The sequence below is a fragment of the Taeniopygia guttata genome, chromosome 3 (genome assembly GCF_048771995.1).
Source record: "Taeniopygia guttata chromosome 3, bTaeGut7.mat, whole genome shotgun sequence".
In the NCBI taxonomy this organism is placed as follows: Eukaryota; Metazoa; Chordata; class Aves; order Passeriformes; family Estrildidae; genus Taeniopygia; species Taeniopygia guttata.
This window is the reverse complement of record NC_133027.1, coordinates 37,759,013-37,769,132: the sequence shown is the minus strand read 5'-3', so window position 1 is coordinate 37,769,132 and position 10,120 is coordinate 37,759,013. Positions and strand designations below refer to the sequence as shown.

Below are 10,120 nucleotides of genomic sequence, written 5' to 3'. Positions count from 1 at the left end.
TAAGGGAGATGTGTAAATTAGAAAACTCCCCGAATCTGAGTCTTTTAGCATTTCTCTGTATTGTTGATAATCTTGTTCGCAGGTATAATGGGAAAAAAAAAGTGAAAAAATAATTTTATAAGAAATTCAGACAAAAAAAGTATGTATTTGTTCAGCAGCTAGACTTTCTGCTGCAGACCAATTTGATGTCAATATATTAATCAACATATTTTTACCTAATTTGTCTTATTTCATTACAAATTAAATAAAAACAAGCAAAAACCAATACACAAAAATCCCACACCAGAACCCTAAAAAACCTGTTCAGATCCTGTAGCCTCTAAAATAGAAGTCCTGTGTTTCCTTGGTGTGGTGCTTGTATCCCCATTCAAGTCTGCAAACGTGGGCTGACGGAGGAGAGTTCTGGAAGAGGTCAGACCCTCCAGGACCGTTCTGCTGGGTTTGGGTCGCTCGCTCCTCTGCAGCCTCTGCTCTCAATGTGCTGTTCTTGTCCTGTGCCCAGCAGAATTCTGCCCCTGTACCAGGCGCTGCTGCTGTTAGCACGGCCCGGTGCTGCACAGAGGCCAAATCAGCATTGCCCTGTACCTGGGCTGTGAGGAAATAAGCCTTGAATGGATTTTGGAAACAGCCTTGTCATTGTGATTAAAGAAATAGCTGCTTTTAATTTTAGTTTTGATCTCCTTTGATAAAAGTTAAAGTGCCTGATTATGCAAATGCCTTTTGGAAAAAAAAAATAATTGCGACTTGGTTTATGTAAAGGCAATCACATCCATTAGTTGGGAGTTACTGTTTTTATTTGCCTTTTAAGTCAACAGTAAATAAAGTCGGCTTCTTCAGAGGAAGTAGCTCATATTCTGTTGTCAACAACATGAAGAGTTAGAAAATAAAATCTCAACTGCCCTAAATTCATTAAAATAGGTGCATTTTGCAGTGAGATACATGTCTGAAACGTGGCACAGACAGTTAGCAGTTGAAAAAGATGCCGCACAGCGGGTCAAAACATGTAGAAAGCCTAATGAAAAGGGACAGCCCGGTTTTACAGCCCGGCAGGGGGATAGCACTGAGATTAGGGGATTGAGCAAAAAGCCGGCGTGCAGAATTGCGGGTTTTTATATAATGGCTTTAGTCAGTATCCTTTAGGACCCAGCAGCGATGTTCAGTGAGGCAAACTTGGTGAGTAATGGCCAATCATTAGGCGGTGATGAGGGAAAAGCGCTGGGTGAAGCCGCCGGGAGTCTGTCGAATGCATCGCGCCGGGGACGCGGCGGTTCCGCCGCTGCTCGCCCAGCGGGGCGACACGCCAGAATTAGAGTTGATTCAATGTTTAAACCCGGGGCGACTTGTACCGCAGGACGTCACTGGAGTGCAGAGTGCCCGGCTCCCATTTCCAGCAAGATGCCTTATTTCACAAAACTCCTTTTATTAATCTTCTGCTTAGTTCTTCTTGTGGAAAGCAGAAAGCACAGGAGGAGGAGGTGGACGACCCATCTGGATGTGCAGAGGGCAAGGTAAGGGTTACTAAACCGTGTCTGTATCTTTTCCTGCAGTGTTACAAATACATTACTACAGGGATATAAACCGTACTCTGTCAATGTCTTCATGTGTATTGTGTGTGCAAACAGCTTTACAAATAATGTTTTTATAACAGTCTCTGGTAGTATAATCAGTTTTACGGGTAAGTGGACAATGCTATGGCTAACCTTGATTAACTGTGAGTGAGGCAGGTTTTGCTGAGAAGTTCACTGCTTCAGCATGGATTGTGGGAAAATTATTCTTAGCCATACATGCAAATTTCTGAGGGAATTTAGAGGAGTTGCGGTTAACAGAGATGGTCAAATATGCTTACTGTTTAATGTTTCAGCACTGTTTCAGGGCAGATTATTCACCTGCTTGCTGCAATGTCTGTGTTACTTATGTTCATTTGGAATTGCTCATTATGCTCTGACAATTACAGATGGGGATGTTGGTTAGCACATATTGTGGTAATTGATAACAAAATAAATCCGAAAAGTTAGCCAGGGACTGTAAAATTAAAAATATTTTTTGAAGAAATACATGGAAGCTTAAAAAAAACATATTTTAAAGTTAAGTGAAAACGCAAGAATGAGTTAAAGGTCTTAGTAAAGTTTATTAGATTTACCGCTGCTGAGATTTGTCTAGAGGTTTACATTAGAAAAGATAATCTTCCAAACCTGCCAGACAGTCCACAGTATGTTATCCTTTTTTGTGGTTATGTCATCCAGTGGCAGTTATATTTTACAAGACTATTCATTGTTTGAAGGGCTCAAAATTAAATTGGGTTAATCCATTTTATTAAATGGTTTCATTGTGGCTGTAAACTTCAAATTTTAATTTATTTTTGCAGACTTTTTGGTTATCATTCAACACTTTTATAGGGAGTGTTGTTACTTGAATGTTTTGAAAAGAAACATGATAAATTGGAAGCAAAGATATGCTATCAGATTTACACTACTTATTAAAAAAATACAGTGGCATATGCTTTTAGTGACGTAAATGTTAAAAAGCTGAAACAGCCAGGGCCTCATAGTGAAATCCTATAGACAACTGAAACTTTACCACTGATGTTCACAGAAACTCAATTATTGAATATTTCATTGAACTCTGAAAATATTCCAAAGTCTATATTCTGAGGATGTGGAGGATTCAACAGTAGCACCTCCTTGCAAACCTTTCTGTGTAGTAAAGATTGCATACTTTGAAGTAATAAAATAGTATAAATCCTTCTTTAAATATCAATTTGCCCTGAAGTAAAAATTTCCCTGCTTTAAAAGTTTTGTACTTTATTTGAACTTGGAGAAAAGTTCTACAGTGCTGATATTTTCATGAGTTGTAACAGAGTGGAAGTCAAAGCAGTTCTAAAATTATTTTTATAAGTACACTACAAAGAATAGCAATACTATTTAGTATTCTGTGGTGTAATAAACGAAATGAACAATTTTCCATCTAAGTAGGATCTGAGGAACTATATGCCATATATATATACACACATATACAATTCCTATGCAATGTAGTTATTTAAAATTTTATAAAATCAGATTTGAGGGATTGTCGAATGAGAATGACATTTTAAATACAGAGAATTCTGCAATGTTACAACAAAACGATGTGTATGGAGCAGTGTTGTTAATATTTTAATTTTCCTATTAAATTATATTTCAATTTTTTATATTTCAATATTCAATTACATTTATTTTAAATTTAATATTCATTATCAATTACGTAGAAAAAAAATAGTTGTCCCTAAACCAACAATGAATAGTAAATTACCAATTACTAAATTACTAAAATAATTAATTCTAGAAAACTGAAACTAAAACTAGTTCCTAGGCTGGTTTCCTAATCATGTAAGAGAAATGAAAAGAATGCTCTTTTAAATTATTTCATCACATTTTCTGCTTAGTATTTCTCTTGCTGACTTACTGTAAGAAACAAAGTAAATTCTACAGTACACGTTTCTTATTAAAGAAAATTTATCCCTTTATTGGGGAGTCTACAGTTGGTAAGTTTGGTATTTTTGTGTCCACTAAGGTGATAAATCAGCCTGATCTGAAGATCTTTATATAGACTTCAAGACTATTGGTTGGGTTTGCAGGTGCAGAACTCCTTCAGTGCTGTAGTTTCTTCCTTGGACATTGCACAGAGTTCCCCGGGGTGCAGAGGTCCTTCCCTGCGGAGCTCTGGGTGCGGCTGGTCCTGCGGGTTCTGGGGGAGCTCTCTGCTACCATTCTGTGGGGAAGTTGTTCAGCCTGTGACTAAGTGGGAAAGGAACACAGGGAAAGTCAGGTTAGGAAACCTAATTAAGAATTGCCAGGTTAAGTTGCCTGTGCATCCTTAGTTACTCCTGGTTGTTTGTGTTAATACATTGTAACACATTCCTTTTTTTCCATGAGCAGTGCCTTGCTCAACATGCCGAATGGATAATCCTTGCTTGATTAGAAACTGCCTTGCATTTAATTTTCTCTTACTCCTGCATCCCCCCTCACTGATAACACATCTCTGCTCCTACAGATTGAGGTATAACATAAAGAAACAACTGCCTGTGTGCATCACTGCCCTGACTGTTGTCCTAGATGGCCTCATGTTATGATCTGGAGAGCCCAGGCTTTGCATAGGAAATTGGTGTGTGCTCATCCAGTAGCAGCACCTGGCTTTAGATTTTAATAGTAGTTTTTCACATTTTCCATGGTGTACAGTCCCTGCCACTCACACTGAGAAAATAAAGGATATCAGTGATACTTGTTTCTATGAAGCTGAGGGTATTCTTGCTGATGTGCATGATGTACAAATGGTACATGAAACTCAGGGCTCTAGAACTGTAACAGCATTGTTGGTTAAAAAATTTTGCATTTCATTTTGTTTGGAGAATTCAAGTGATGAATGAATCATGAAGTAGAACCTGTTGTTGGAGTCACCTGGGTGACTGCTGGGCAGGGCGTGTTTGCCCCAGCCTTACCTGCACACCAGAGAATAAATTGACACAGAGAAAGAACAGCCCGGTGCTGAAGGAATCAGTGTAAATGTGGAAAGGTGCAGGTGTGTGTGTCAGATGGTCAATGTTGCTGTGTAGATAGCTGGGATTTTCCAGAGAGCTGTGTACACAGTTTGGGCTCACGCTGCCAGGGCAGGTCGTAGTACTGGCTGTACAGTGTATGTAGCTGTGCTTGCATCTTCCTCAGAGCCTTACCAAGTGCCAAGCAAGCACTGCTGGAATGTTCATCATTGAGTTTTTGAAACAGTTTTGAGTACTCTTCAGTAGCTCAGCAGTGGCTGCCTCTCAGAAAGAGTAAACAAATGCTGGCAATCCTGCTAGATTATCCAGCTGGACAGAATTTCCAAAAGGCAAAAAGAAACTCTAAAAATTAGTGGGTTTGCTAATATTTACTGCTCAATAAAATTGCTGATAATGATTCTAGTAATGTTTATTGCTCTGCATAAATTGAGAACTCGGGAGACATTTGCCATCACTGTTGTGCCAATGAATACCGTGTTTCCAGTGATCTGTGCCCACCCTACTCTGAGTCTGCCTGTTCCTCTCTCCTACCAGCCATGTGAAGCCTCGTGCTTCAGCAGCAGAAAAACTGCCTTTGATATAGAATGGCCTTGGCCTGTTCTTAGCTAAAGACTTCCTGCCAAGGGTTTTGGAAGTGGTCAGTCCTTTAGAGAATCTCATTAGAGATGCTGTTTTCAGGGCATGCTACATGCCAGCCTTAGGCTGGGACCCAGAAGCAGAAGGCAATCACCAGGACACAGCAGTACAAGGCTCAGCACACAAACTGTTTTTCCAAACAGCATTCCACTGGAGCAAGCAGTCTGGTGATCCCTGCTGAAACTGCTGCTGCCGGCAGCAACTTCCCTCCCTTGCCTTGTGGAGCTGCATTTTTTCCAACTGGATACTGCAGACACATCCTCTAGGCTGTGGTACCTCCCAACCCTCACAGATCCTCTTTACTCTATTGGTGGTTTCTCAAAAAATGTGGAGTTTGTTAGTGCTTCAGTGATTGAAATGTGATAGCCATTTTTTACAGGTGTATGTCTAGCCCAGGGCGCAAGTCCAGGGCACTGGTGAACCTCTGGTGCAGGGTTTGATGCCTACTGAAGCTTTTTTCCCAGCACTGCAGCATCAGCCAGGGCCAAAGAGCAGTGTGAAATAAAAACAGGCAGAGAATGTGTATGACAGCAGTGACTGTGCACACCCTTTGAGTTTGTGTCCATCCTTTTCCAGAGTCAGATTTAGTTTTTCTAGAAATATGGCAAGGAAAGTCACATTCCTTTCCTTCCTGCTCCCAACATAAACCCACAGATGAGTAAGTGTGAAGCATGTTACATCCAGAGGCAGGGCAACAGAGTCTCTCTTCCCTGGGGCTCTGGAAGAAATAGAGACTGGTGTGGCCACCCAGCCCAAGACAGACCTATCTTGTGGAGATGCCAGGCTTTCCTGGGCAGCTGGGGCTCCTAAAGCACTTGAATTGGTGGTCCTGACAGGCCTTGGAAAGAGACTTCACCAAAATCGAGGATCTCGATATTCCCAGTTTGTCAGAAATTTCTCAACCACATCTGATCCCATCTGATCCTTGCATATTAAAACTAAAGAAGCGCTCATAACACAGTGGTGATAATAAATTTGGAATTCTCATCTAGGAGTGAGCTAATTGTTATGACAGTCATAACAATTGTTCTTGTACCCTCTCTTTTTAATTTAGCTTCTAAGCCTTTGTGTTGCAGCAGTCACATGCTTTGGTGGTTAGAAAAACAGGAGGCCTCGTACCTTCCTTGGCGCTGGGTTTACACAGTGTGCATCTCCTCCAGCTTGCTGTGGCTGCCACACAAAGTGAATCATGCCTTCACCTAATGCATTTTGGGATTATTTCCCCCCACCCCCCCAGAGAATATACTGAAGAGTGGCAAGATTTTCACTGAAACTGTAGAAATACTTCTCTGCACCCCAATTATGTATTTGGAACCAAGGTCCCATGAACATGGTACCATCTTGTGACCAAAATTCATCCTGAATTCTCCAGGGGAAGGTGCAGAAACCTGCCAGACTCTGGCTGCCAACAGCTGTGCCACGCTCAGGATGGAGACCATATTTCCTTTCAGGCTCTCTACTTAGCCATGGCTCCTGCCCTACAGCGCGAGGACTGTTTCCAATCTGAAAGTTCTTCATCTTGCTCTGGAAAGGTCTGAATGTCTGCATAGACATCTGCTTTTTTTTGCATCCTGCTGAGTTGTTATCTGTAATTTCTCATGCCACCAAGAATGAATTCTCTTTGATATATTTGGCAATAGAAAAAGCATCTATTTTATGCAATTGAGGCAATTCTGAGTAAAAGTCACTGGAGAGGAAAATATATTTTAAAAAATTAGGGCAATAATGCAGAAGCTTTTACAGAAGCTCAATGAGCTATCTGTTGCCTTCTCTTTAAACAGGAATAATTCTTCACAGAAGTCAGATTTATCAAACTCATGCCCCTTGAATGAAATATAAACAGCAATAAAATTATATATGAAAAATGTGGCAAAAAAAGACAAAGGGAGGTGGGTGGATTTAAATGAATAACAGTGAATTGCAGAGAATGCATAAAGCTGAAAGAAACCCTAACAAATCTATAATCAGAAATGCTAAAGACCATAAGTACATCAGGGAGGATTTATGAGATACTGGTGATCAGATTGTCAGTAAAGGCACCCTGTGGGCAGCAGTTTCCAGAGCACCCTTCAGCTCCACAAGAGCACTGGCAGCTTTGCTGCAGGTAATGAGATGGTGCCTATGCCAAACAGCAGTGGGGCTGGCATGGACTACTGCCAGAGTGGGGCAGAAGATACAGCACAGCTGATGTCAACCACTGTCATAAAGAAATTTTTTTTTTCAAACAAACTTGGTCTTGAATTAGATTAAATAGACAAAAGTAGTCTATTTAAATAAATTTTAAAGGTTGTGTAGAGTTCCTGTAATTAAGAATATTTAAATACAAAAACATTGTGAATGGATTAAATTTGTTAAAAAGGGACTGTCAGAGCTCTTTCGGTAAAATATGAATTGGCCGTTATAATACCTGAAGGATTGGGCATGAACTGATGATTAAATGATGGTTATTAAATGCAATCCCTGGCTCAGGATGTGCCTGAAAACCTCTTTTCTTCCTAAGACAGTATCTGTGTCCCCAGCCAGCCCTCTAAACCTCTGCAGCCACAGACTGTTTTCAGCAGCTCTCCTGTGTGCTCTTTGCTGTTTGATGATTTTTAAATAATTGATCAAAATGTAGCATTTCAGTGAGGCTGAGCCATTGATTTGCAAGATAATACTGCTAGGGTTTTCATACTAATTCTTTGTACAATGTGCAATCCAATGTTTTATTGGATTTTTAATTGGGCTTTTTTTACTCCCTTCTTTGAGGAGAGAGACTTGATTGAACATTCCCTGGTACTTTGGCTTTTCCCTGATAATTAAAGTCAAGCAGACACAGGGAGATCCCTTTTCTGGACTTTGGGCTTGTCGGGCACAGAGGCCGTGCAGCGGATGGTGGAGTGGAGCAGCAGCCCTAACTTCCCAGCGAAACAAAGCTTCCCCCCTGCAGCAAGCAGCTAAAAGCCAAGCTTTTGCCTCCAACCATTCCCATTAATGGTTGTGCTTGGTTTTACACCCCTCCTTTCAGGTACCATAAAAGCCTTGTCTAGAGGGTGCTTGTTCCAGCTGGCTCTTTCTCACAGCCAGGGAGAGAAGCTCTGACATCCCAAGTGAAACAGGAGCCCAAAACAACCTGAGGGAGATCCAACTCTTCCTATGTAGTATGTGCCCTGGGGTACAACTGCTTATATTCATTCAAAACATCTATTTGATACAATTAATTTTAAATTCTGTTACTTCCTTTTCACCTACTTATGGTAAGGAAATGGGTTATTGATGTTAGCAGCAGCTATCAGCACCCTTTAGGTTTCATCATTTCTTTGAACTGAGTGCTCTGATGGGAAACTTTTCTTCTGATTTGTGATTTATGCTCCCTTTGACTCATACTTATTGTGCTTTATATTTTAATGAAGCTAAGAACATCCCTTTACATACCCACACTTATGAGTGGGGTGATTGTTTTGTAGGTTCTGAATTCTTGACCAAGACTTTAAGGCTAAGTAGTCCCTTTATTTTTCCTCCAAAATTTTTTGTTCTATATTTTCAGTCATATTTCTTCCATGCAGGAAAAGGAACCTGAACCTTTTGTAAAAAGTTATTTCTGTTTTTCATAATTATTTTTAGTAAGTTACTGGAAACCAGCTATTGCAGCAGTACTAACAACGTTGTCAGCTCTTATGTCCAGAGCCAAGGGATTGAGGGACTTTAATGGTCCAAGTCTTCCACTCACACCACTGGAGGACAGTCAGGGATGCTGATCTGGATTTTCTTCCAGCAGTGCATGCAGTTTGTTTGTCTGCTGGTTAGTTATCCCCTTATGTGATTTTAATTACTATCTTGCACTTTACTCAGGGGCTTGTTGTCATCCTTGTCCCACTGTTATAATACAATATTTCAAATAAAAAGTAAGAATTTTTCCTACCTTAATGTTCAGAAAAGTGAGGTGAGGGACTGAAGGCTTCGTTAGATAAAACTCCTCTCTTCCTGCTGTTTTGGGGAGGTTTTGTTGTTGCTGAAAACCAGAAGACCCACTGTCCACACAAACTGCTGGCACTGAATTGGTCAAGTTAATGGGGCAGTTTCCAAGTAGTGCATGACATTGCGTGACCAGCACTGAAAAGAGATTTTTCATGACAGTGTTGCCTTGGTACCTGGCCAAATCCTGGCCAGGTAACGTGGGGCCCCCAGCTGCCTCCACTGGTGCTTGCTCTCAGCTGCAGCATTCACTGCGTGCAGCTCCCCGTGAGATGCTCTCTGCCTTGTGTCTCCCTGGAGCCGGCGTGGCTGGGGCAGAGGGAGCACCACGTCCTTGGAGAGGGGCAGAGGAAGCAGGGCTGCCTGTGGGGCACAAAGGTCTGACTGATGCTGTGGAAAGGCAGCTCTGGGTCTGTTTTGGTGCTGGCAGTCTCCCCACAGTCCCTGGGATTGTGCCTGCAGAGCCCCTGCTCCTGTGGCTCCGCAGCTGGGCTGGCAGCTGTGGCACTCGGGCACAGAGACACGGAGCAATGCCATTGCCGTCTTTTGCAGCCACATCTTTAAGAAGAATCGCGACCTGACCAAAGCCTGGAAAGGAAAGACGGAGCAGCTTCTCAGAGTCGACGAACACGACTTCACCATGCGGCCGGCCTTTGGAGGTGAGGATAAAATGATTCTCTTAATGCTGTGCTAATCCAATTAAGAATAATCTAATTATCCAATTAACAATCTAATTAAAAACCAAGCAAACAAACCTCTGCTCAGATGCATCAGTGTGAAGGGAAAAGTCTTGGTGCCAGTTCAGAGAGACCTCATGCTCATCATCCTTGCCCTCTGTGCTCTGTACATTTCCAACATCCCTCCCTGTTGCTGCAGTTGGCTCTGTTTTTGACTGGCATTCCCCAGAGTTCAGGATGGACCATCCCAGTAAGTGTTTCACTCTGTTGAGAACAGGAACAAGCTGCAGGTTTTAATATTCACTTATGGTTGTGAAGTTGC

The 10,120-nt window shown here is 41.6% G+C and overlaps 1 protein-coding gene and 1 long non-coding RNA gene across 7 annotated transcripts in view; one reads left to right on the top strand and one right to left on the bottom strand.

Annotated features, from left to right (window-relative positions):
- The first annotated feature begins 860 nt into the window (after window positions 1–860).
- The window catches only part of LOC100230156 (gamma-aminobutyric acid receptor subunit rho-2), a 33,244-nt gene continuing 23,984 nt past the window's right edge, over window positions 861–10,120 (top strand). Inside the window, exons 1-2 of the mRNA XM_004174232.6 lie at window positions 861–1,508; window positions 9,674–9,780. Of these exons, the coding sequence (XP_004174280.4) occupies window positions 1,153–1,508; window positions 9,674–9,780 (463 nt within the window). The 5' untranslated portion in view covers window positions 861–1,152. The remainder of the gene's footprint in view (window positions 1,509–9,673; window positions 9,781–10,120) is intronic.
- Window positions 2,105–10,120, bottom strand: part of LOC115494283 (uncharacterized) — a 57,151-nt gene continuing 49,135 nt past the window's right edge. For 3 of the 6 annotated variants that reach the window (XR_012054959.1, XR_012054962.1, XR_012054963.1), the window contains 3 exons: window positions 9,877–10,062; window positions 9,069–9,772; window positions 2,105–3,773 (listed from right to left, as the gene is read on the bottom strand). This is a non-coding gene — a long non-coding RNA (uncharacterized lncRNA). The remainder of the gene's footprint in view (window positions 3,774–9,068; window positions 9,773–9,876; window positions 10,063–10,120) is intronic. The other 3 variants (XR_012054961.1, XR_012054960.1, XR_012054958.1) reach the window with 1 other exon arrangement.